The 27,436-nt window shown below is 40.7% G+C and overlaps 1 protein-coding gene across 1 annotated transcript in view; it reads right to left on the bottom strand.

Moving 5' to 3' along the window:
• dnah6 (dynein, axonemal, heavy chain 6) overlaps positions 1–27,436 on the bottom strand; it is a 65,928-nt gene that overhangs the window by 14,273 nt on the left and 24,219 nt on the right. The window contains exons 38-71 of the mRNA XM_028596369.1: positions 26,586–26,798; positions 26,282–26,503; positions 25,967–26,089; positions 24,538–24,720; positions 24,080–24,223; positions 22,560–22,781; positions 21,623–21,770; positions 21,240–21,397; positions 20,479–20,610; positions 20,046–20,217; positions 18,578–18,724; positions 18,369–18,442; positions 18,080–18,234; positions 15,119–15,350; positions 14,878–15,030; positions 13,935–14,075; positions 13,061–13,303; positions 12,683–12,850; positions 12,139–12,374; positions 10,760–10,904; positions 9,951–10,067; positions 9,532–9,655; positions 7,945–8,141; positions 7,366–7,569; positions 6,320–6,445; positions 6,065–6,229; positions 5,057–5,124; positions 4,658–4,838; positions 4,271–4,450; positions 3,882–4,115; positions 1,695–1,830; positions 1,300–1,472; positions 621–811; positions 279–439 (exon numbers count right to left, since the gene is read on the bottom strand). Of these exons, the coding sequence (XP_028452170.1) occupies positions 279–439; positions 621–811; positions 1,300–1,472; positions 1,695–1,830; positions 3,882–4,115; positions 4,271–4,450; positions 4,658–4,838; positions 5,057–5,124; positions 6,065–6,229; positions 6,320–6,445; positions 7,366–7,569; positions 7,945–8,141; positions 9,532–9,655; positions 9,951–10,067; positions 10,760–10,904; positions 12,139–12,374; positions 12,683–12,850; positions 13,061–13,303; positions 13,935–14,075; positions 14,878–15,030; positions 15,119–15,350; positions 18,080–18,234; positions 18,369–18,442; positions 18,578–18,724; positions 20,046–20,217; positions 20,479–20,610; positions 21,240–21,397; positions 21,623–21,770; positions 22,560–22,781; positions 24,080–24,223; positions 24,538–24,720; positions 25,967–26,089; positions 26,282–26,503; positions 26,586–26,798 (5,668 nt within the window). The remainder of the gene's footprint in view (positions 1–278; positions 440–620; positions 812–1,299; positions 1,473–1,694; positions 1,831–3,881; positions 4,116–4,270; positions 4,451–4,657; positions 4,839–5,056; positions 5,125–6,064; positions 6,230–6,319; positions 6,446–7,365; positions 7,570–7,944; positions 8,142–9,531; positions 9,656–9,950; positions 10,068–10,759; positions 10,905–12,138; positions 12,375–12,682; positions 12,851–13,060; positions 13,304–13,934; positions 14,076–14,877; positions 15,031–15,118; positions 15,351–18,079; positions 18,235–18,368; positions 18,443–18,577; positions 18,725–20,045; positions 20,218–20,478; positions 20,611–21,239; positions 21,398–21,622; positions 21,771–22,559; positions 22,782–24,079; positions 24,224–24,537; positions 24,721–25,966; positions 26,090–26,281; positions 26,504–26,585; positions 26,799–27,436) is intronic.

Genomic DNA, 27,436 nt, shown 5'->3' with positions numbered 1-27,436 from the left:
ACAAAAACAGCAGTCATTTAGTCATTTGTGTCCCTGGAAGCTCTGTTATGTTGTGTGCACATTACAGTGTATATTCTGTATTCAATTGAAATTTTTCTTCCAAGTTGCAGTGAGCTGGTTTCTCAGCCACCATGCATTAGACAGGAGCAACAGTCTGAAATGTAATCATGAATGGGACGGTAGCCACATCTTTAATAGGTGTCAGGATGCTCTACCCTTCTGTGATCGTGTGTATAGTTACATGGAAGTGTTTCAATGTTGTTTTAATGTGGTAATACCAGGATCAGTGAAGGTCTTGATGAGCTCCTCCATGGCTAACATCCAGGAGACAGCCAGATGACAATTCTGCAGAAAGACCCATTTGCCACTCTTCAGTGCTGCACGGATCATCTTCTCTGCTATCGGCCCCTGGCCTTGACCCAATGAGATGGACTCAACTCTGACAGACAGAGAAAGTTGGAAATACCCCTGTGACTATATGTCAACACCTATATTCACTGATCATCACAGCAAACTCCTCTTCTCTCTCCCAATCAAGGTTGATGTCTGTTGCCCTTTATATTTTCATCTCTATTCTGTGATAACACCCCAACCTTATATCATCTGTCTTTGTCTTTTACCTGTCAAGACAACCTCTCTCTTTTGCGAAGCGCTGGAAGGCCCCCATAGGGTCGGATCCTGTGCTCAGAATGAAGACCAGTGGTGTGGAAGGGGACATATCATTGTAGAGGTTTGCCAGGTCTACTGGAGGGTTCTCCACAAACTGCTTCCCGAGGCTGACAATCACAAACTCTGTCGCTGCAAACACCACCTGGACAAGACGGATAGGAAGTAAATCAGAGAAAAACAAGACAAAGAGGACAAGTAGTTAAGAGAAAGAGACACAGTATATGCGAGAGATGGCATCAATGTAAGAAAAGCAAGAAAAGGGGTGGACATAAAAATAAATTTCGACAGATGTTATAACCAAGGAGAGTGACATTAAGGGGACAAAATAAATAGAAATAGGTAATCAGAATGTCTTAATTAACGCTGGACTGGACATCACTGACGAGAATGGAAGGATTTTCTTTAAATCCAGTTGCTGGCATGTCTGGTTTTCCATGGGAATGCAAAGGACAATATAATGTTTTGACATGGTCAAGATGCAGGCCAGTATAGTTGTAAATTAGTGTAATTAGCCAAATATTTGCTGGATAAAATGACATGTACAACTTGTTTCTACTGCACATAAATGGCCAAAAAAAAAGCTGTTGCAGGTTTAATAAATATCTTTCCACAGACTTCATCTTAGCTCACCTTTTCTTCAAGGAAGCTCTTGATTAGGACTAGCTTCTGGAAGGCCCCCAGCCTCTCATTCCAGTAGCCTCTGATCCCGCTCTGATGCTTCACCTCTTTGGACTCCCCAAGAGAAGGCAACTCTGACACATAGCCTTCCCAGTTCTCTGGATTGATAGATGCTTGAAGTTGTCCTAGGGAGAGGCAACTGCCATTTAATGCTACACAAATGTTCTACAAATCACAATGTGGTAGAAGATTGTAGAAGAATGATAAAATAAAAGCCTGAAGAGTGAAAAAAATATGTTTTTTAGGTCAAGCATTCTAGTTTTATACTTTATATTAAGCCGAAACACGATGCACTAACTATGCTGATTCTTACCTTATCAGCCAGGATAACATTTGGGTTGGGTTACCTAGCTTGATGTGGATATGGGTTCTGGTGATTTCCTTGGAGATGTCCTTGAAGCAGGGTAGTGTGTCCTCCAGCTCACAACATGTCTGCCAGTAAAAATCAGTTAGCCATGGCACATCTGGCCGTTCTGCATAGTCCTGGGAGAAGGAGAAATAGAAAAGGAGACAATTACAGTATACAACCACAAATGAAGGAGATGGGAAGGAGATAGAGGACCGTCCTTGACTAGAGAGGCAGTAAAGACAAATTGAAGGATTAATAAAAGTGGAAAGAGAGGATACTTCAGAACATCTAAAACACATAGACATAGCAGATAAGAGACAGTGATTTGAAAAGCTTTTAAAATCAGCAAGAGAAGCATAGATGATGGATGTATGAAGCTGTGATGCAAAAGACAGGAGACAGAGGCACAGAGGTGAAGGAGAGGAAAGGAATGACAGCATTAGCATGAGGATCACGACGGCTGACAGCCAGCACCTCCAGCCCAAGTAATGCCATATAAATGAGAGCCAAATGGTGGATGAACACAGAAATATACCCCTGGGTGGGACTGTATTGTGGGCTTAAAAGCGTCTAAATCTAGCTTAAACTCAAAGCGCCCTTTATTCATTGCTATGCACTAACTTTTACCTTCTTAAATGCCTAAACCAATGGCGCTTCAGCTGCACACCCTTCTGACCCACTGGGGTTTGAGAAGGAAGATAACAAACCATTGAAATGCCTATGGACTATTCTGCGGTCTATTGGACTCTTAGTTCAGATGACCTTATTTAGCACCTCTGAAGGTGTCATGCCTGACTTGAGGTCAGGCATGACATGAAGGCTTATTTGTTGATTGTTCAAGACCTATTAGCATGCAACATACAGGTTGTATGGACAGCTGAGAAACAGAGATACTCCCTTTCTTATCTCTCTTCAACAGAAAGATTTTTTTTGCCAACCTCTCTAGAGATTTTCTGATTCTTTTGTCTCTCTCTTACTGTGTGTGTTCCCATCAGTCTCAGTAGTTTTTCAACAATAAGGTTGCCAAGACAGAGAGAGACTGCCACTTTGTGACAAAGCCCTTTTTTCAATCAACTCAATCCCAACGTAAGAGGGGGAGAGATACTGCTTACAGGCCACCCTGGGGGGATTTTGAAAGTGAAAATAAAACGGCACCTTGTTCATCTGCAGTTAAGAGGATCCAGCCAAAAACACTGTAAGATTTTTTTCTATTTTTCATCTAATTATAAGAATACCTGAAAGCCAAATTTTTTTGTTTTTGTTTTTTTAAAGCTTATGCCACAGTTAAACATAGAATGTTGCATCTCTATTCCTAGACAATAAACCTCATAGCTAAACCTCAGCTAGTTCTGGCTTCTGTGGTCCAATCTCCTTATTAACAGTTGGGCTATCTGGTATATTCAAAATGATGTAGTTCAGCCATTGTTTTTCTCAATATATCTGAAGCCTGTGGCACCAGTTCACATATGATAGTCTACACTGTATTCTTTTTTCTAACAGTCAGTTGAAATTCTCTTACTTTCTGTTACTCACGTCTTTTTCTCCTGGGAGAAATGTCCCTCTCTGGAACAATGATTTGACTACAGTCGACTTGGTTATGGCTATAGTAATAGTGCAAGTAGAGATGGTGCAACTGAACAAAGTGATGGGTTAAGTGTGAAACTAAACAGTTACAACACAACAGTTGACTTTACACTAAGGACACTTTTACACCTATAGTTCTGTAGAAACAGGGCGATAACTTATGGATTTGATAAAAATTATCAACTCGGTAAATTGTGCGAAAGGTTGAAATTTCAGTCTAGTAAATGCATTGTTTTTCGGTTCACGTCCTATATTTGGGCACCCCTGTTTTCAAGCAGACCAAAGTTCGGTTGTTTGGTCCGCACCAGAGTTCGAATGAGCTTTCACACTACCCCAAACAAACCGGACTATCTGACAAAACACTCCCGGGTTCAGTTAAAATGGACCAAACTGCTAGGATGTGAAAGTAATCTTAAACTTCTGGTTCATCTGGTACAGACTGCTTGAGCCTTAACTGGCTAAAAACTATCATTGCACATTTCTTTATTCATAAACACCACTGATGCATTGTGGCCTGCTCCACCGCCCTATTAGATAGATTCTCATCTGACACAAGCAATTTATCAGGGGGAATTATTTTTGACTTGATTTCCCACCTCACCTTTTCCAAAGAGGCAGTTCCTTTTAAGAAGTGCTGCCACTCAGCATCAGCGATCTCGCCTCGCTGCCTCATGATCTCTATACATAACATGAAGCTGTAGATAAGCTTGTGCTGCTCAAAGAGGCCACGGGACACATTGATGTAGGAGTTGAGCAGGATCTGGTTCAGTAGGATCTGGAGACGCTCTTCTAACACACTGCTCTTCTCGGACGTCTCAATGGTGGAGTTAAAGAGCTGAGGGTGGAGAAAGAAAAGAACAGAAAAAAAGGGACATCAAATTGTCGAACAGGAAGAAAACAATTATGTTACATCGGGGCTTGAAGTGTTTTCATAAAAATCTGAAGATTTCTCAGTGGCTTCTAAAATGAAGCCTGATTCCTCTCTCGTACCTGTTTGAAGTACTTGAGGGAGAACTGGTACATTGGATCGATCTCAGAGAGACTGGCGATTACAAAGTACATGACTGAGCCTCGGGTGGCCACTGGTCGGTATCGCTCCCTTGCAGCGTTGATCATTATCTCAGTGGCCTCTGCCTCCTCCAGACGATGCTTGATGGCCTCTGATGTCACCTGAGGTATGGTGGAAACGGAGAGGAAAAGACAAAAAATAAAGAGATGAATAGCAACAAAACAAGAACAGAAGAGATGTGGTAGAGGAAAGGAGAAAATAGGATAGAACAATATGAGAACACAAGTAAAATTCCAAACGTTAAGCGGAAATTATGATTTGTATATGATGAAAATATCTATATGCCCTTTGCCTGATTTAAGATTCACCTTTGACTCCTGGAGAGTTTGAACCAGCTCCTCATTGTCAAGTATATTCCCCTCAGAGGTGAAGAGAAGCTTAAGGATGCGGTCTTCAATAGCTTTTAGCTGGTTGCGGTCAGCGTTGATGCGCATAATCAACTCATTCCTCTGTTGCTCCAGATGTGGACTCTCCAGTTGTACCACGTCACTGAGGGAGAGAAAAAGGGGAAAGAATGTGGGGGAAAGAAAATGAATCAAACCTAAATATCACTAGCTAAAAATAGTCTGAGATTATGTCAAGTGCAAAGTGGAAAGTGCAAACAGTCATTACTGAGGTACAGAGAGTTGTATAGAAGGTTGTACATGTGGACCAGGTGGTTTGGAAAAGATGCAATGTCTTTTTTCCGTGTTTATGCATGTATGTACCTAAGCAGTTGGTCCTCCAAGCCAGACCTGGTCACGGTGAAGTTGATAATTGTAACTTTGATGCACACCTGAAGGGCAAAGGAACACACACACCCTCACAAAGTGAAAGCCACAATTCCATTTGTCCTAAAAAACAATTGCACATCAATCTACTGACATGACACTTTTAATCTGTCATGTATTTGACAGCTGATATCCAACAAAAAGACAACAGACAACACTGGGTTCACGTTGTCTAAGTTACTGCCTTGATGCACTGCTGGTTTGAACTAACACAGGAATAAAAGTTTGCAGTCCCATAGTGTTGCTGCTCTCCTGCGCTGGTGTTGAATAAAAGGCCGTAGTCGGTGAGCTGGCGGGCGACTACATCCCTACAATTTCTGCAAACTGACCATAGCCGGTGCCATTAGAGGAAGCCAAGCAGTAATTGTACCAGCACAAATGCTATTTTCTTATACTGTTTCTCTTGGTCCACAAAACATATTATTTTTTTGCAAGCCAATAAATATCTGGTTGCTGTAGTTGTAAAATGTTTGGGAAAAAACCTTAAGGCAACCGACAGAGGTGTGTTGGTATTCGTCTAATCCAAGACTCCATAGTGAACAGGCATTGCATCTGATGCACAATGTTGATGCCAGAGGGAGCAGATGCCAGCTTGCTCCTTATGAGGTCATAAGGAGCAAGGTTACCTCCCCTTTCTCTGCTTTGCCCGCCCAGAGAATTTGGCCCACCCATGAGAGAGAGAGAGACATCATGGCTTTCAAACGAACAAAGTGGCAGCTGGTCAAGGCCACGCCCCCACCCTCCACCTTGCCCCCCCCCCCCTCTCCTCCTCAATAGCTACAGACACAGAAATGGCACATACTAAGGAAAGCTTATTGTGGAAAGAGACTTTCAGGAAGAGACTTCAGATACAGTATTAGGGGACCACTAAGGTCTATATTAAAGCATTCAAAGAGCAGCATGTCATAGGACCTTTAAAGGAGTGTGTGTGTATGCTGTCCTTACCTCTGGTAGGTAGTGTGGGTTGGCCATCTTGGTGGTCATATAGAACCTGAAGTTTTTGTCATAGTCAATATCTGAGTCTCCGAGTCGGATTAATGTCCGTCCACCAGTCACAAATGTCTGCTTCAGCAGGATGGGCTCCAGAGCTGGATCTATGGTTTCTTTCAACTATACACACACACACACACAATACAAAAATGTAGGGATGGCAACATTTATACTCAATCATTAATGTTTTGGTTTTTAGTATGTTCCTACCTCCTCTAGAAGTACGGGCATGCCCATGCGTATGGCATTCTCTAGGGTACGGAGAAAGCTTGGGTCGGTTAGTTTGATCACCTTTAGACCATGCTTGGTCTCTTTAGTACGGATCCATCGGTTGGCCTGAGGGTGAAAGAAATAACCTTTATCTAATGTGATACAAATGGCCTGTTTACATATTTTGTAAACAAAAATAACAAATGTCAGCACTTGATGTAGTAAGGGAGACTATATCAATGGTAGCACAGCGGTAAAAACATACACACAATACTGTATGTGATCATGCTCAATGTCATACATGAAAGGTTACACAAACAACTTATATACCCATATTTGCATTCCTCCCTCTATGTAAAGTAAAAGAGAGCTTCTGTACTCAGAAAAAAAACAACAGACAGAGTTACAGGGATGGAGGAGAAAAGAAAGCTAAAAAATGACAGTGGACATGTCAGTGGTCAAGAAGATATGGAACAGTAAGCTGAATGGAGGCCTCAAAACTGAAGCTGTGACAATAATTCTATCCTTTACGTGTTTGTAAGTCTGAGCGAGCTGGTTTGTGTCCTTTCTGTGTGGGGAAGCTTGGAACTGTGTCTCTGGATCACTGACTCTTGCACACACTGACACGACTCAAATCTCATGAAGCACTTTGTTTGTGTGTGTGTGTGTGTGTGTGTGTGTGTGTGTGTGTGTTTCCTGGGGCAGGGGCCAGTCTCTGACTTTGATTGTGTCTGACAAAAAGTTCTATTTTGAGAGATTTTTTTTTGTTGTCCTTTACGCTGGTACTGCAGCCACCTAGTTAATGTGTTAAACACATGCAATCCAGAAAGAAAAGGAATTTATGGAATAGAATATTATTCACTTGGGATTTCAACCCAGTGTATACACAATAACATGACATCAACAGGACATAATGTGTGAAACTTGGAAAATACAAATCCCAAAATAATAAACTGATTAACTGATTAATCATAACCAACAATAGATTAATCTATGCCTGAAATAAGGCTGAATGAATGCTTCCTTAATTCCAGTTTCTAATTCACCTGATCCTGGGGGTCGATCATAAGTGGCCAGCGGCGGCCCTGAGTCACCAGGATCCCGTTTTCCGTAGAGACGGCGTCACGAGGCAGACCTTCTGTGTTCCACTGGCGGATAACAAATGGGTCACCCAGACTGTTGATCAGGCTGAAACTGGAACTGATGGGGATGTTCAGTTCCTGGCACTGTATTATCCACTGGTCAATTAGCTGGGGAAAAGGGGCACACACACTCACAAGCATGAGTGCATTCATTTTTTTCTTTGGTTGGTTTTCGTATCTTGCATATTTTATAATGTTCCTCCTTTCTTAATAACTTTCTTTTAACTGATTTCAACAATGTACTTCTGCAGTTTAATAATGTACAAACATAATTAGTTTAGTGCCATTAACATATATCTATTCTGGGAATTGCATCTCAAAGCAGAAGTACAATATTGAGACACAATTGGACTTAATTTGCTGTCCTATGAACACTGCAACGTCAAAGGGTGTACTGTATTGCAACAAAGTGTAAGACTATAGAGTAAGCTCATAGAGTAGTCCTAAAAAGCTCTGAATTGCAATTAATCCCACTGTACCCACCAGCTGTCTATAGTGGGAAGTGAACGCTCCATAGTAGGCCACACAAGCAGCTGCAATGAACACATTCCCCACGACGTTGATGATCTCTTGCTCAAACAAGGCAACACTTTGTTCCCAGCGTACTTGCTCATCACCTAGGGCAGAAGTTAGCTTCCCTGCCCTGGCCAACCGAGCCTCTGTCAGAGCCATGGTGTTAACTTTAAGGATAGAGAGCAGTCACAAAGAGAGAGAGGAAAAAAGACTATTAGCAAGGTAAATGCTGACAGACATTTTTTTTTATTCAATTCCAATGGGTAATAATAGACTCCTTAAATACTGAAAGGGATATTAGAAATTTAAGTGAGAACTTTTTTGCAGATGTTCACACATTAATACATATACTGTAATATATGCAGAGGGGCAGTTTAAAACTCAGGAAAAGTTTCAACAGGTTAGGGACCGTTTGGTATTTATGGAATGGACCACCGGACCACGTCTTTTTATTCTTTGTTGATGGGAGGGTCACCCAACTTTTGTATTCATGAAAACAGCAAAATTCCATAGTGGTTTGTTTGGTGCATATTTATCCATGGAGCTCTCTCAGTCTCTGCCCCTATCACTAGAAGATGGATCCCTCCCTGTTTAGTCAGCCAGACAATTTGAGCTGTAGCTTTAGAGACCGTGGGATTTCCCAAACTGAATAAATCCAGCTCACACATATAAACACAAAACTGCTTTGCTAGCTCCATCGTGTTGTAACTAAGACATCTGCTGAAAAAATAATTTTATTCATTAGCATGATTGCCTAGTTAAAACACAGCCACACATCCAAAACACTGTGCGAAAACATAGCGGACCTGACAAGCTTTTATTTTGAAAAGTCGAACCTTGCAGACAGCACCAAGCCGGGAGGGCATGAGACGGGAGGTCTCCAGGTTGCAGCCATACCCGACTCAAATATTCTTTTGGTCCCGGTGATTATTTGTAAAATTGTGCAAACGACAGCCTTTTCAAGGCATTTGAGAAGGATGGAGTGGTAGCATGCAAGCTCCCAAATTGACGCTCGTCTGAGAAATGGAGTTTTGGATAATGTTCAGCTTCGGCAGCTTTACCTATGCTAAAATATACAATGACTGAGGAAGCCTAGTGATGAGTCCATAGCAACCCAGAGTGCTTTGTTGAATGTTCTCAATGTTTTATTTTTTTATTTCATGCAAATACTTGTTTACTAGAGGAGTAACTTAGTATTTGAAGTAATGCAGTAAGTGCATTTAGTTTCCATGCTTATTGTGTTTCCACAACAATGTTAGTGAGTAAATCTACTGAAATGGCCACCATAACAGAGGAGTGTGATGCGGAGGTTAAGTCACTTATGTCAAGGCTGTAAAAAAACAATGGGCATGCCAAGCGCAAACCAGTACAGAATGCATCGATAAATTGTTGGGGAGGGTCATCCCTTTTTTGCACATCATTTTGGAGGGTCATCCAAAATGTATTGCTGGTGAAGGAAGGGTCAGGTCTATTTTGACTTAAGATCCCAAAACTCCTCCGGTGGCCCCTGACATAAATAACGAACGGTCCCTTACATATAAAGATTAGACCCCTTACCCAACTCCTCCTTTTCATTTATGCTGCTGTCAAACTTATCCTGTAGGACCTTGATCTGGTTCTCCACATCCTGAAGCTGTTGTTGCTTCTCCCTCAGGGTTGCCATAGTGGTATCCAGCTCCTCCTACAATGGTTGGAATAGTGGAAGAAAGGAATGGAGGAAAATACCATGTATGAACCATTTTAGAGAATTTATTTTTCTCATTATTTGGTCCAATGTATGTAGGGTAAATTTGAGTAAAAACAGAGAATGGATTGGTGTTTACTGGAAGAATGCTTTGATTTCAGTAGACTTGACAAAAATAGGCATCATTATGATTTAAAGCAAGAGTATGTAAAGCACATTCCATTAAATTGTAATGCATGTATATTAAAAACCTGAATGTCTACTGCACTCTACTGTGTAGAGTGTTACTGACCTGTGCCTTGGCCAGTTTTTCTCTCTTGGGGCCAACTTCTTTGAGGACCCTGGAGTAAAGATCCATTGCTCTGACCCACATGCACATTGATTTGCAGGATTTAGATACCTTCTCTACCTAACAGCAATAACAAAATAACAAATTACACCAAGCAGCAAATAGTGAAGCACACTATATTATGTTTCACACAATCTACATATCCAATGTCCATATTAAGGATTGACCAATACTGTTTTGTCAAGGCCGATTCCAGTTATTAGTAGTTAATAAAACCAATAACCGATATTTGGAAGCAATATGCATTAACAGTGAAAATTTAATTTTTAATTTTAATTAATTAACTTTATCGGTTATCAGGAAAATAAAACGCTGATACAGATAATCTGCAAACTGCCAAAAAATCAATCTATCCCTAGTCCATGTGACCATAATTATCGAACCACATTATCAAAACTTAAGCAGTTATTTTCCATTTTCTATTCAACTCTCACACAATATGTATGTTTGTATATGCATTATTTTATTTTGCAACATAACTATGTATACTGTATTTTAGTTGATTCTTATTCAAATTATCTTTTTATGCTATTGTCATTTTACTGGATTTTGTTTTTATTTTGCTGTTGTGAAGCACTTTGTAAGCATGTTTTGAAAGGTGCTATACACATTTGTATTTATTTTATATTATCATTATTCAAAGCTGTTGTTCAAGTGTTTGAAGTCCAATTTCACCACAGTCTGTTTACTCTGAGCCCTACTCCAAAAAATCTGACTGACATATCAGTGTTTGGCATGAAATCCAAACAAACCTTCTCAGGTATGAAATCAGGGTTGTTGATGTATTTTTGCAACTTCTGCAAGATCTGAGACTTGATATTGTCCTTGTCGTAGTCTGTCAGACGCTTGAGGAAATTGGCATCTCCCAGTAATTGCTTGGCATTGGGCCAGTCCGGTCTGTAGGAAGACAGGCATGTTAGTGGAGCTGTGAAAAAAAGGGGCCTAACACAATGCCTAATAATAATTAATATGTGTGCATGTGTGGCTTAATTTGTATGGGGACAAAATATATCTGTTAAAAGAAATTACTGAAGCTGATTTTTTAGCTGAATCTAAGTCTGGCAGGTTGTTACACGTTTAGTACATGGTGCAAGAGTTAGCAAACCCTGCCTGGAACTTTCAATTGCTAGCATTGACATGAGAATGAAATTCTACTTATAAATAATCAAGGGACATGCTAATGTAAACTACTGTAGGTCATGATACCTTAAATATAATGTAGGGATTCCACTGTGACATCCAACAAATGACATTTAACAGAAAGACTCACATCACAATTTAGAAAAACAAACAAAAGACAAGAGTCTAATTTATCAAACGATAGATCACACATTCATGTAATTTGTCCTAGTAATGCTGTAAATCAGTAAGAGTTCTACATAGTGCTAGTCTGTGGCGGGACAAACAGCGGGTGGTAGGTAAGAGTAGATAGGACATTGGGAAGGATTGGAGTTAGTGCAGCAATGCAGTAGATTAATAACTGATGGAATTTAGGGATTGATGCATGCTGAGTCATGAGATGGTAACTACAAATATGTGGGATTAAAAAATAGGCCCAAAATTGAAACATTTGGCAGAGTGCCTGCAAAACAACAGAGAGGATTGTGATTATAATGATGATCATGATTTTTGGAATTACTAAAATGATGGTGATAATAATTACGCTGAAGATATTATAAATGCCAAAATGATGAAGGTGGCTACAATGCTGATTGTGATTATAATGATGGATCATCATGGCCAATGGGATGAGATCAGGATGCCTGATCAATCTTTGTTGGGACATTGGGTGAATACATTTTCCAATTTGGTATTCTTTCTTTTTTACAGTCACTTATCCTAGATTTACATCAGTTTGGGATTGCATACCAATATCCTCTTTTGATCTCTTGTGCTGAACAACTAAAACACACATCATATAGAGAATGTCTGGTCTGTCCTCAATGCTTTATGAATTTATTATGAAAAAGGCATCTGCCATCCCAACTTTGTTCTATTTCCTTATAAAATAGAATGTAAGGCTATAACATAATAACTGTGAAGGGCCTTTGTAACAATGGAATATAAGATGGGGAGAGAGAGACTCTAATAAAACATCTTGTATTTTAGGGTGAGAGAGAAGCACACTGACTTGCAGCTGAGCAGGATGCAGACAGCCTCCATGACGGTCATGACCATGTCTGGGGGTTTGGTGAACACCTTGATCTCAGAGATGTCAGCCTTGTCAAGAGAATTAAGGGCCTGGTTGGCACCCTCCAGGGCTGGCAGAGCCTCATCCAGGTCCCTCTGGGCATCAGCGGCTATCTCCTGGGTGTATTCAGCTTTGACCTTGGCCAAAGCCTCGTCCTCTGTCACTACTTTACGCACCTGTTGAAGGGATATTTCTGTATGATATACAGAACATTATTATGCTTTTTACTGAAAAAGCATAATAATGATCTTATAGGAAACAACAGACACGCCTTTGAAAGCTCTATGGTAGTACTACCACACACACAAACTCACGCATGCGCACACAAACTCACGCATGCGCACACAAACTCACGCATGCGCACACACACACACACACACACACACACACACACACACACACACACACACACACACACACACACACACACACACACACACACACACACACACACACACACACACACACACACACACACACACACCTTGTCAGCGCTCTCCTGGTCTACAGCCAGTTTCTCCATGAGGGCATCAACATCAATGGATTTTTGTTTCAGCACTGGCTCCAGAGCAGACAGGTCCACTTTCATTGTATCCACAAGCACATTGGTCTCCAGCAGTTTGGTCAGACCATTCTTCACACGATCCCTGGCCTATACAGAAACATCCCCACACACAGGTATATTATGCATACAAAGCTTTTAGACATAATCTACAAAATAAAGAAAATTGTTCACAATTACTACAAACCACTAGCCAGAGCAACTAGCTGCTACTGCCTCTAAGATTAGGGTTCATCATTAACACCACAGCCTTCAACTTATCACTTGTAACATTTGTTGCATTTTGATGGTCAGACTTACAAGCACTAACTGCTGTCTCTTCTCGTCTAGCATGGACAGGTAGAGGTTGATGAGCTCCAGGTAGGAGGTAGGTGTGGTGTAGTATCGGCGTCTCAGCTCCGAGTAGAAGCGCTCAGCCATATCAGTAACACTCACATGTATCTCCACGCACATGGCTGAGAAGCTCTGCTTCAGCTCTTCATTGCCAAAGTCCACATTTTGGAAAAAGGTCTCAGAGACAGAGAGCAGCGCCTCACGAGGCCACTGGATACCCGGGGGCAAAGGGGAAAAGAGGAAGGAGTGAGATAATGATAGTGAGCAATAGCAAGGATATACAGTTTTTATTTGAGCTTTTGTATATTTTTCACAATGATTCAACAGAATAGCAATAGAAAGCCATGCAAATGTACAAATACAATAATAAAGACATTCAATAAAGATGCCAATTACAAGCTTCCTCAACTGAGTTTAACAAAACAATAATTTAATATGCTAATAAAAAACATTAATGGAACGATATGGATAGAAAGTAAAAAACTAAAAGACAGGTGAACAGAATGGTGGAGGGGGGAGAGAATAGTTGTAAAACAAGAAAAATGCAATATGACGAAAGTAGGGTCTGAAAAATTACATCAGAGTGAAAAGAAATTACATTAAGGGTATAGCTGCCAGGACCAGCAGCATGGCTGTAATGCAAGATAGACTGAAAGAAGAATGGCGCTGTAGACTCCCTATAACCTGCTGTGTGTACCATACAGAATATGTGTATTTATATTCTATGGTTTTCTATGCATAATAATTGCATAATCATCTTACATTTCACAACCCCAAACTAAAACAAAGTAAGTATATATGACTAGATATGGTCAGAAAAATTTGACCAATCTCAGCATACCTGCACAAACCAGTCAATGGTGCAGCAGTTCACCAGTGAAGGAAACATACGACAGCGGGACCTGAAGGAATCGCCCACAGGACTCATACACAGAACAATGTGCAGCTTCTCCCGTACACGAGAGATGAAATACTGGAACACCTGAGGGCAACACACACATACATATGCAGAGACTCCATAATATCTGGAGCTTTGGCTGTTTTCTTACAGTTTGCTTGGGGCCATGGACTTTAACTGACTGCTCTTGACAAGACTCTATGGCTATTTTTGCCCTTTGTGGGAGACACTGTGTGTTGTTTTTAAAAAATTTTTATGGAAGTTCTTAATTATCTTAATTAGACACGAGAGCCAGCAAATGTAAAAACAAACGCTTCAAGCTGTCCTTTCTCCCAACGTCTATAACACTACTCAATAAGAAAACAGGTTTATCCTTATGTAGTTCATAAGCCATGAGGCACTGTTGCATTTAGTTGTATGCATAATGCACTATGGTTTTTATGAATTATTTCCTAATTTATAAAATGCCTATGTCTTTATATATTTTACCTTACAAGGCATTTTGTTGTATGTCATTTATTACGGTGTACCGCTGTACTGTCTTGTTGGCTATGTGTTGTCTTAAGTTGATTGCAGCTGTGTGTAGTAGCACTATTGCCCCAGAAAAAATTCCCCTTGTAGACAATAAGGTTTATCTTATCTTATCTACCTTTGGCTACTGACAGCCTGGGTTTTATCTGAACATCGTAAACACTGGGAGGGCAAATCTGCCAGTGTCTTGGATTGGTTTATTTATATCTCTCCGAGGACCCTTTGTGTTACTGTTCGAGGCCAAGAGAGTCTGGCACATAACCCAGTGCTTGTACATGTTGTAGATACATACAGTGCTACATATGTACTGCCTGAATGTATTTTTTTTTAACAGTGTTTGTGTCGGTGTGTGTACCTCATCCCTGTTCTCCTCACTGATTCCAGCCTCTTTGGCTTTAGGGCGGGTGGCAGCTAGTACTTGTTCCAGCTCATCTTTTTCAAAAAGGTTGGGCACCTCGCCAGAGTTCAGCATGTTGTTGATGTCCTCCAAAAACTCCTCCACCACAATCTACAACAGGAGAGTGGACACCTCTAAGGTTAAAAAAACAAAACAATCTGCAGGCATCCAAATATTCATATCAGTTCAACCATCATACCTGAGTATCTGTGAAGAGGAACACCATATTCTTGCCCTCCACACCAGCCATCTTGTAGAGTCTCCTCAAGTCTTCATGGAAGCTGTCATAGTTGTAGCCTCGACTCAGTTCAATCTCGAAGCAGCGGTACCCACACATGTGGGATGCCAACCGAGTGAGTGACTGCTTGCCTGTACCTCCCACCCCCACTAGCAGGGCATTGCCTCTCTCCTGGCGAATCATACGGGAAATCCTACAGTAAAAGATAAGAAAAATAGCATTGTCATTATTTTTTAAACAAAAAGAGAGGGTCTTTGAGCAAGACCGTGTAGCCCTACCTACGGACTAGTCGCTTGTATTGTTAAAGAACAGATTTCTGTGGAGTGATATGCAGTGATACAACAATACTGACAATTAGGGGTCCAAGCCAGAGTCTGGAAGAACCCGTTCGCACAGCAGGGCTGTGGAACCCTATTGTTTTTCTAAGGATTATTTTCCATTATTTTTCTTCTCCGCCTAAAACTCAGCCTAAATCGTACATGGTGGGGGGTGCCATTTTCAGGACTGGTCCAAAACTCCTCAGGCGCAACAACTGACCCACTTCCATCACTAGGTGGCGCTATAGCAGAAAAAACTATAACTAATAGATATTACTAAATAGCCCTATAACTCCCACACCGTACACCGGACATGCAAAAACCATACATCCACGCGTTTCCTGGATCCAACTGAATCACGCGATATAGGCCACGGCGATTTCCGCCTAGTATTTTATGCGTGAAAAAAATCACGATTTATCAAAAACATACTTTTTCGATCTCCTCCTAGACCGTGCGACTGATCTGCACGAAACTTGGCAGGGAGCATCTCCAGACCGACCTAAAGGATTTTGATGGGATAAAAATTGTGCATACTACGCACAAACAAATTTGTGTAGCTAACTATGAAAACACCAACTTTGCCATATTGCGGCCAAAATAAAGGCTATCAACACCAAACTTCAGATTCTTGTTTGCCATGACCCTCTGGAGGTCCCCCACGCGTTTTACGAAAACTCTTCGCTATAATGTTTTTTTTTGCCTTTAACTCCCACATTACACATCGCACATTAGAAAACCTTACATCGCTGTGTTCCTTAAAGCTGAATAACATGATATAGGCCACGCCCATTTCCGCTTAAAGGTTTTTTCGCAATACCAACTTTTTCAAACTCGTCCAAGGCCGTGCGACCAATCTGCACAAAACCTGGTAGATAGCATCTCCAGATGTACCTGACCATAGTTATACAAAGAATTTTGCTACGTTAAAGTATGCACATTTGACAACCAAACCAATTTTCCTGGCTAGCTACCACACATATCATATCTCAGACAAATTAAATGTTATCAGCAAAGAACTTGAGTTCGCTGTACAACATCCCACTAAGATGCTCTCAACCAAATTTGGCGAAGATCGGCCATAAGGGCACGCTATAATCAATGTTTATTTGTTTTGGTCAATAACTCAATGCATTTAAATGGGAAATTTGCAATTGCAATATCTTTGCCACAGTGAATACAATCAACACGAAACTTGTGATGCTCGTTCGGCATGCCGCTCTGAGGCTCTGTAACACATTTTATTCAACGTAGACGAGTTTTGACCCTTTTATTCAATCAATGTTAATGGCATATTTGCAATGGGAATGTACGACAGACCTTGCAGCTCACACTTCTCAATATTTACTGATGTTTGCCTCCTACCGTTACATTTTGGATTTGCTTTTGCATGCTCCCCTGGTTTTCTACAATAAACAAACTTCTTAACCCACGTGACAAAGTTTCTACAGCCTTCACAGTGGAAAAATGCAACTCTTTTCTCTCACTTTTTCAATCCAAAATCAACACCATTCATAGGCGCTGATACCATTGGTGCTTCGGAGTTCGAGCACCCACGGAAGATACTGACCACCCACTTGTGCCAGACTGCCAGTAGGCTACATTCATTTAAAATTAAACATTGCAGTTGGTGTTATGTGGAGCGTCTGTCATAGGTTGATTGGTTATGTCGGTGGCATTGATTCTTAATTTCCCCCCAAGCTTATCACGGTTACGTGTCAGTTAAACTTTTCATCTCCAATCCTATCTGTATTTGTCAGAAGTGGCTCTGTCCTGAGTTAAAATCCTACTTTACGGCTTTTTTATCGAGTTAATAGGCGTGTGTGTTCGTGTCGGCCACTGTCCACTTCCTAAGGTTCTGAAATGCAAACAATTTTTGACTTCTTTTTTTTATTTAAAGGACACGCGCTTGTGAGCACCCATGGAGGAAAACATAAATTGGCGCCTATGACACCATTTACAACAACTTGACCACCTCCCCTGCTTTTTCAACCACCACACCTGCCTCCCCCCTCCGGCCCTCTCAGTCACTCTCTCATTTCTCTCTGCTGTCCCCTGTGGTCAGGGGGGTTAAGAAGTTTGTTTATTGTAGAGAATTGTTAAAGGTAGTCTGTATATGCATGGAGATGAACGGTTTACCACTACATTTGCAACGGCAATGTACCGCAGACCTTGCGGCTTACACCTCTCGATATTTACTGACGTTTGCCTCCCCACCACCAGGTCTCGGGTTCCGCTTTCGCGCGCTCCCCGGGCCGTCGGGGGCAACTGGCATCGGTGGCTTGGACCCCATCATAACTGCTTGCAGTTCTAGTTATATTATACGTTTGTATTAAGCTGAGTCTTGATGTACACAAATAACTTAATCATCAATAATCAAAGCACATCCAAAAATGTTAGTCACCTCACCATCAGCAGCAACACACTGTATGTGTGACAAACACTTGAGCATGTCATAGTGACTTTCTAGGTATTCTTTTCTTATTGGTGTAACTCTCTTCTCACAGTTTGTACAACCTGCAGCTAAAATATATTAACCACCAACTAAGAAGCCGCCTTACAAAAAATCTGGCAATTCAGTGGTGCAAGTTTGTTGTGTACATACCTGGAGACATGCTCAATGGCGTCCTGGAAGAAAACCAGCTTTGTCTCCTTGGAGAAGGTCATGTTGTAATCATCGAGGTAATCTTGGAGAACAACCTGAATCTTATTCATGTCTGTCAGATCCTCATACAGACGATCTTCTTTCTCTGCACCCACCTACAGGGATTATTAGATGAAGAGCAATTGTAATAAATAAATGTTACGTGTTAAATGGTATTTTGGTTTAAATCTAGAAATCAAAATGTTTTCTGAATTTGTCAAGCATTTTCAATAAGAAGAGAGAATCTGGCCTTGATGAAGTCTCCAAATATGATGGGCTGAGTCACAAAGTATGAGGGCTCCAAGGTAATGCCAAAATATCTGCCTGGTAGTAAGAGAGAGAGGGTCAAAGGAGGGGTATTGCAAAGGTGCAAAATAAGTAGAAAATGGGTAGAGTGAACTGTGAAAGTGTGTGCATTTAGCAAAGTGAGTTATTGGGACGGCCTTTGTGAGTTCTTACTGGCCATCTCAGAGACAATGGTGTTGAAATAGGTCTTATCTTGGTTGTTGATGAGCCGGTCGTGGAACACTCGCTGACACTCATGGCAGAAGAGACGGAAGATCTGGTTCCGGTCTCTCACTTGACTTGGCTCACACTGCAGTATACCTAGACATCAAAGAGGTCAAAAAAAAGATGTACGGAAAGGAGAATTGTTCAGTTGTACTTATCTTAAGTAAATACATGCTGTACATAGGAGCAAAAGGATAAGAAAAAAAATGAAAGGATGAAAAAAGGGAGCTCATTAAAATATCTCCAAGAAAACAAAAGGAAGAAAACCAAGAGCACAACAAAAAGGTAGGACACAGCTTTATTGGATAAGAATTTTCAACGCAGTGGAAAACATTGTAAAGATGCAAGATACACAAAATAAAATGAAGAGCTTAAGTGGCTTGGTGGGAAATTCTATATTGTCTGTAAGTGTCTCCGAAAAATGTTTCTTCTGCTCACTTTTAGCAGCTGCTTTACTTACTCGTTATGAAGCCATATGAAGACAACTGCAAAGGATACATTTAAAGTAAAACAAAAAACAGAAAAATACATTGTGTAGAGAGAGGCCATGTGATGTCAGCAATATAAGAAAATGGGAAGAGCGGGTGTCAGTTTATTACCCCTCACCAACAGTATGTACTGCAAAGGGAAACTGTGTGTTTGAGTAATGCACTCAAACTATATGGAACAAGTGGTGTACAGAAAACCGTCGTAGAAGTCACTTCAGCTCATCTTCATGCTATAATGATGCCTGCTGGGTAAAGGAAGAGAGGGAGGGAGGGAGAGAGGGAAGGAGGGTGATGGTGCAGACAATCTGGGAGCATGAGGCTGAGACAGAGCCCATAAATGTTGGTAATGTGGCTTGAAGAGATAAATCACAGCTGTGCCCCAAGCTGTGGAGGTACAAAGATTTAGACACTCTCTGTATCTGTAAGTCTCTTTCAGCAAAGCTACAGTTTAGTTTGTGCTGTTGAGGAAAAGAGAGAGAGTACATGCTGTATGCCTGAACATTAAAATGCATATTTAGTGATCAAATCCCCAGTGACTGGAAATTCAAGTTTCAACCAAAAACCAACACACTGATCTCTGAATTCCGAGTGGCCTTTCAAAAGGCAGAAAAATACATATATACATACAGACATATCTGGATACAAGATACTACCTGTACCAGCCTGTGTTTCAGTGGTATGCATGTTATCCTTTCTCACTCATATTTGTGTTCTGTTTCTGAAACTCAACAAAATAGAAATCTGGCTGCTGGCTAGCCAAGTGGAACTGGAAAGCTGCATAAAAGATGTCAATTCTGCAAAAAGGTATCCACCACTGCCCAGCCCCTGAACTGGGCTCTGGGCTGTTAGTCGTTAGCAGTTGTGACAGCTGCAGCTGCTCTTTGTGGAGCTGATCTAAATGTGTGCTTGTCTGTCACAGCGTGTCTCACCTTGGACGCACTTGGAGAGGTCCCGGAGATTGAAGACATAGTGGGACTTAGCGGGAGTGGGCAGCAGATCTACACTCAAGCGGTTGTAAATCTCCACAGATGCATCCACAATCTGATCGGCACTATCCTTCACCTCCTGGGAAAACTCACTAAAGAAACCGCTCAGGATGGCCTGAAGGAAGGTTGGGAGGGAAAAGAGATAATAACAAGCATTAAAGAAGCAAGTAAGTGTGATTAACAGTTGGGAGTGGGGTGAGATGGAGAAATTGAGAGAGTGAGAGAGCAAAAGTCAGATATCTTAGACATAAGTGCATGAACATTATGGCCGCATAATATTGTTCCTAAACCAGTAAGAATAAACATTAAAACATTACATTAAACATTAAATGTAGCCCCATTCTTTGAGTGTGTCTGTCTATGTGTGACTCCTCACTTTGAAGATCTGCTTGAGACTTTGATCTGAGGGTGTGGGAAGACACAGCATGCTGAAGTGGCGGATGAATCGGGGGGTCACCGGATTGCGCCCCCCTCCCGGAGGAGCACACGCTGCAACAATGGTCATTTCCTGGAGGAGAGGTAGAAAGGAGAAGGAGTGGAGGAGAGGTTTGCCAAAATGTAAAAGAGAGAAAACACGTCTCCCATCAGAAACTTCATCAGATGTCTACATCAGGTACACACATTTCATTTAAACATAAGAAAATTCCACCCCTAATCCAATGTGTTAACAATACCAATATTTATACTGCTCTGAAGTCTGACATTCCAGCATCTGAAAAGCTGCTATGACTATATTAGCATTTCTTTAGATAAAAACATCCATAAGGCCAATAGGTGTGTGTCAAACACACATGCATGTCAAACACACACAGACACACAAGATAAATGGGTTTCTTATATAAATGGACTAACCTTATTAAAACTCCAAATGAAATGATGTTGATGCTGACTGTGCAAAAACAATAATCACCTTGTTGCCAAAATGTGTAAATGTTAAACATGCTCGATCTAAAACAAAGGTTCTAACTGAATACTGAAAGGCATGTTTACTTGTCTGTTTGTAGATTTATAAAATAGACAGCCACATAAGTCACTAAAACAGCCATCTGCTGAACTCCAAGATATATGCACATACATAATCATAGCTGTAAAATGTGTCGTTACAATGTAGCTCATTTTATTTGTATACATTTATACCTGAATCTCCTTCCAGAAGAACTTGTTTCTGTCATAGAAGCCAGAAAAGTCCTGGAACTGGCGCAGGAGTTCTATAGGGGGCTGAGAGCCATAACTGTCAAGTTTAGGCATATTCAGGTCATCAACAAAGACCACTAACTTCTTGTTACCAGGAGCACCTACAGGGAGGGAAAATGAAAAGGATAAGGAGAGAAGGAGAAAAAGGTTAGCGGATGTACAGATGCATACAAAAGGATGATACTGTTTGTATGATATCAAAAGCAGAATCAAGGACAAATGACCAGATAGATGAATGGATGGTTAGAAGAACAGATAAACTGTTCAGAACCTTTCTACACTGCAGCATATAAATGGTTATCGATAATGAAAGTGCGAGCCAATACCCATAATGTTTTTTCTCTTTTTCTCCAGTTTGGACTCAATGATCTCCTGCGTGCGGGCGGAGGTGGTCTGAGCTGAGAAGTTGATGTAGACAGGGACATATCCTGCTTTTTCCTGGATACTGTTAAGTAGGCCCCGAGCCACCACCGACTGTCAGGGACAGAAACATTCAAACATTTTTAAAACACTGACGACTTGAATTTTTTCTCTCTTTCTTCCAAACTTGAGGATTAATGGTCAAGCAAGACAAAACAGCCCTATAATAGAAAACTCAGCACCAAAGCTAAACAGTCAATCATTTTGGGGGTATTTCATATGGATCTTGTAATGATCTCTACAACCACTGTAATTCTTGTATTTTAAAGTTTACCTGAATAGGTGCAGTATGTATAGGTTTGGTTGTATTAATGATTTTTGTGTGTATTTTTAGTCTTCATTTAGTCATGATCTCTAGCTATCCCTTCTACAAATTTAATCAGGAAGGTGGGTGTAGACTACCAGGAGCTATCTACACTACACATTGACTCACAAGGCAAGATCTAAACTAAAGCAAAGAGCCAACTATTAAAAGCACACAAACATTTTATTGACAGTATCTTCCCAGTTAATCATTTTAATAAGCTTAATGAGCTTTCTGTACATTACTTGCTCATAATCCAACACTTCTCCTACCACACTACAACTGGAGGTCACACTGTATTTACTGAAACACCTGGTAATGCCAGAAGCACTACTACTGGGAAGTGAGCCCAGGTTTGAGCTGTAGTTCGCCAGTGATATAAAGCAGATGCCCCTTTAAAGAACACAACTGGGCATATAATTATCAACATAGTGCTGTATCTGGATTCTCTTGTTAAATTCCTATAGGTCAGTGTGCTATGATTTAAAGTACAGTATGTCAGTGTTGCTACCATTTTCACTGTATCCATGAATCCTTACCTTCCCCACTCCAGTGCTGCCAGTGAAGAGTACAGAACGTCGCACAGATAACAGTTTCTCCATCAGGTAGCCATACCGGACAGTGTCTGTGGTGGGGACCAGCATCTCAAAAAAGGGCTGCTCCCTGTTGTATGTAAATGAAGGGATTATCTTCTCCCAAGACTCCAGACGCTTGTGGTTAAAGGGTATGAATGAACTCCACAAGGTACCATCTCTCGGGAGCTACATGGCACACATTAATTTATATTAACATACAACACACACAAAAATTAGGCAAATAAAGTATAATGAATGTTTACAAAAATGTATACAAGTGCCTTCGTAAGACGGTATGCAATAAGCTTTAACACCTCCTCAGAAATCAGGCAATAAAGAAACACATTTTACTTGATTTATTTGTTATGTGGAACTTTGGAAGTTTTCCCGGCGGAATGTGAATTAATATTTGTCAGCCATCTTTGTTTTCCTGAATCCTGCTGTTAGTATTGTGTGTGCATGTGCCCATGTGTTTGTTTTCCCTCAAACTGCACTGCTGGGAGCTGGCTACACTGGCTTTATCTCATGGTAAACACACAAAAACATACACAAAACAGTTCTCTGAGCTAAATAATATCAAAATGCCCAAATACACACACCACCAGAAAATACAACATAAGCACCTAAACAAACGTGGAATCATGTTGGATGTTCCTGATTATACTCTAAAGACTTCATAAACCTTTCCCTTCCATGCTCACTCCACCTTGAGGTAAGTGAGTCATGTTCTGCCCTACTGTGTTCTGCCTTTGTCATTAAGGAATTCCCTCAATCACCTGCCACTGCTGCAAGCCAAGACAAGCCTCTCAAACAATCAACTTTCCATTTCCTGTTAGGCGGAAGGACTCAAAATATCAGCCCCCCAGCATCTACCTTCCTCCATTGTCTAACGACCAACTCATAATTCTTTAAAGTTGGCATGGTGGAATAATGATCTGCATCATTGCAATTTTATAACCCTGGCACAGAGCTCAATGTTTTATCCAACTGACCTTTCCAATATGTTCCCTAACCCACTATAAGTATTACAGTATTACAAAAATGTACGATATGGATGCTCTTTCTTAATGTCTTATTTTCACATGAGTGAGTGATATCATAGGGAATAACCCTTTTTTGGACTAGCTATACTCAAGTGAGATACATTCAGTGCCAAAATTAATTTGGTAATATAATATCAGCTAACCTTCAGGCCTTTTCACATATTTCATGCTAATGTCTGCAAACGCGTCTGCGTACACGGATTTGACTCTGTAATAAAGATGAGTGGGAAAAGAATGCCTTGAGTGGCTGAGTTTTAACAGCAGCACTGGGCCTGTAAGACAAAGTTGTGACTTTTCTGTCTTTATGCATGTCGCTGTGTTGTGAACATATCATATGCAGTGTCTGCAAATGTAACAATATAGTTTAGTGATAAAGCCCTCTACACTGTCCATCTATTTCTGTATGTATGAGTGGGTGTGGGTGTGTGCACAGGTACATACCGTAGCATTGCTGTTGCCTTCAAACTGCTGTTTGATGAAGTTGTCAAAAGCATCCCAGTGAGAACTGACCAGGTTTCCGCCGACTGCCCACAGGTAGCAAAATATGAAGGTCTGACATAATACACTGTTAAGAAGTTTGGAATCCTGACACCAACACATGAACAGAAAAAGGGAAAAAGCTCAGTTAGTAAGTTATGGCATGGTTCAAAATGAAGTACACACACCTATATTGACTTTATGCAGTTGTGGTGTCCAATCATCTACAAGGTATTGGTGACATTTGAGGTCCTGCCTTTGTCATCTGACCTTGCCCACAATAACACTGAATATTTCTTATTATAGTGCTGAGTTATTGTGAGAAAATGTCCTTATTTGCATTAATAGACCAGTCCTGGTGTGGCACCATAGACAGAACTGAAATAGACTAAAGTGACAGTTACATTTTGTGTTTAATGTACCATTTGAAGGTCTGGCCCTCCTTCACCCAGCAGCAGAGCCTCCAGCAGGGAGCACAGAGTGGTGACTTTACTGATGTCCACCTGTCGCATTGCCTGGGTACAATGCTTCAACACAAACTGAAGACCCTTCTCCACATACTGCTCAAACAGATCCAGCAGGTATGTCCGCACTGGGTCTGGGAGCTAGAGAGACAGCATGCAGTGAACAGAGGCAGAGGAGTGTATGTTTATGTAGTAATCTTTAAGAGACGTTTATCTACATAATCATCAATTCAACCTAGTTAGTTTGATATAGATACAGTTGAATAGTTTTGACATTTTTACTGAATCATTTATTTATTTTCTTGCCAAGAGTTAGATGAGAAAATCGAAATCACTCATATCTGTCCGCTAAATAGAAGTTTAGCTTAGGATAAATGACTGAAAGCAAGGGGGTCACATCTAGCCTGACTCTGTGCAAAGGTAAAAAACAAATCCACCTTCCAGTATCTCTAAAGCTCACTGGCCTCTATTATTTTCAAACAGTAAGAAAGAGAAAGGCTAGCTGTTTTCAGTCTAGAGTGGTATTGATTTTCACATTTATCTGTAAGCAAGAAAAGGAATAAGCTTATTTTCTAAAGTGATGAACTATTTCTTGAACAGGTACACAACCTACTAATTTGAACAAGGGTTTAAGAATTTAAAAGGTAAAGTATGGACAATGCTCTCCCTGTCCCAGAGAGACAGACCCTCTCAGCTAAAATAGCTAAGTGAAAATCAATAAAAAACAAATTAAACACTTGAATAAACTCTAACTCCAACCACTCTACACATTTGTTGAAAGTGTAATCAAAGTTTCCCCAAACGAAGCAGAATGCAACACTGAAACTAAGAAAAATAAAGTCCTTTCCCAAAAAAATGTTGCTTGGTACAAAACAGATTGAAGCATCTTAATGGAGAGGTTGAAATACTCAAAGGTGGGAGAGAAATGTGGAGAGAAAAGAGTAGAAGGCACAAAGATGGACAAAGACACACAAGCAACAACAAGTGACAGATTTTTAGATAAATACAACAAACAGACTAGTCTCAGTCAATTAGACAGTGAAATAGAGAGATATACAACAAGAGAGCGCGACAGTTCAAAATTAAGGAGAGAGATGACCCACTCACTGCGTTGTTAAGTAACCTTAAAAGGCTATAAGGGCTAATGTTGCAAATTATGTGCTGTCATCAACATTTATGCTAATGCTCAAGTTCTTCTGCTTATAATGCCTGAAAAGGCACATTACCATTCATTCGTTCATTCATTCGGTGCACAAACAGTCAGGAACACACAGTCACAGTTCCACAAAAAGAATTTAAGATTACAATAGATCCTGAGCATGCTGTTAGCCACATTTAAAGGCCTTTTGCAATCAAATACTGGGAATGACAGAGACTTAGTATGTACCTTCACTCCTAAACCACTGCTCCATGTCTGGACATAGGGCATCCACTTGAGCTCATCTGGGTCAATATATACCATCCCACAACGACTGACTGTGGCTGGAGACGCTACAGCCAAGTCCTGGACCTGAAACCCACAGTTGACGAAATAGACTAAATCATTTGATCTAGGAGCACAAAACACTGTAGAACCATGTAATTATTCACTAAAGCAGAGAGAATCACATTTTTATTCTAGATTGAGCAGTTTACCCAGGTCCGACCTGTCTTCAACACATTGAAAACCGCTTACTGAATAGATAACATGTTCAGCTCTAACCTCAAACAGCATATGTATGGATGGAGTAAGCTTGATTCGCTCGCTGTTAGCCATACAGAGCATCTTGTTGTCATCCAGCACTGTGTTCATGTTCTCAATCCACAGGGCGTCAACTGGCCCATCGCAGATCACCCACTTGTGGTCGTCAGTGGTGTCGCTGACTGCATCACGGACACTCAGCGCCATCAGTCCGTCACGCCACTCAAGTGTTAATGTGTTAACCTGAGGGTTTGAGGATAATAATGAATGTAGAGAGAGAGAAGTGAAGAAACTGTTGTGTAATTAATTCTCTTGTCCGCAGTACCTCTCCATATAGCTCTCCCATTGTGACAGATTTTGGGTTGAGAATATAGGTCCTGACATGTTGATAGAAGGGGTTGTTAGCCTTGTGCTCCGTGCCTTGAAGGGTCTCCAGTGTGTCTGCCAAGATGCTGTACACAGTGGTCTTACCTCCACCAGTAGGCCCTACCAACATGACACCATGACGCACTAACATGGTTTCATATAGCTGGATCACCTGGTCGTAATAAAAGAAGTGTTTGGAGAGGAATGAGGGCATGTTTTGAGAAGGGACCTGTTTTACAAAACAAACTAAATACATACAAGTGTACTACTATAGCAAAGTGAAACAAACAACGCATCTGAATTGACCTGCATTATATTTTCGCACCTTGTTGTATTTTTGTAATTTGTGTGAACCAACCTTTTAAAAGATAAGGCTGGCCATATTGTATGATTTTTACTATTGTTAATGAATCTGATGAAAATACAAAAACAATGGATTGATCCTATTAACAGCTAGGCTATTGCCTGTGTGGCTAAAGCTTGACATAGCTATTCCCTGGTGCCATAGACCACCAATGTTGTCAAATAACTATTATAAAACATAAATGAAATGGTTAATAGACAACAATATATAGTGCTTTTATCCATAGTGCTTTTTAATTTGTCTCGCATGTATCCATTTACTCACTCATTTGAAAATCATATGTATTGTGACTTTTGTGCAGCAATTTTTAAAATCGATTCTTTTCCCTAGAATCAATATTTTTTATTTATCCATTTTACCTATGATTCACCTAAATATTTACTGTTTATACGGTACCGCCAATGGCGACTACATCATATCGGTTTCCAGCAAAACAGAAAGCAGAA

The sequence above is a fragment of the Perca flavescens genome, chromosome 2, assembly GCF_004354835.1.
Source record: "Perca flavescens isolate YP-PL-M2 chromosome 2, PFLA_1.0, whole genome shotgun sequence".
Classification (NCBI taxonomy): domain Eukaryota; kingdom Metazoa; phylum Chordata; class Actinopteri; order Perciformes; family Percidae; genus Perca; species Perca flavescens.
The sequence above is the reverse complement of the archived record's forward strand: the minus strand, read 5'-3'. Positions and strand labels throughout refer to the sequence as shown.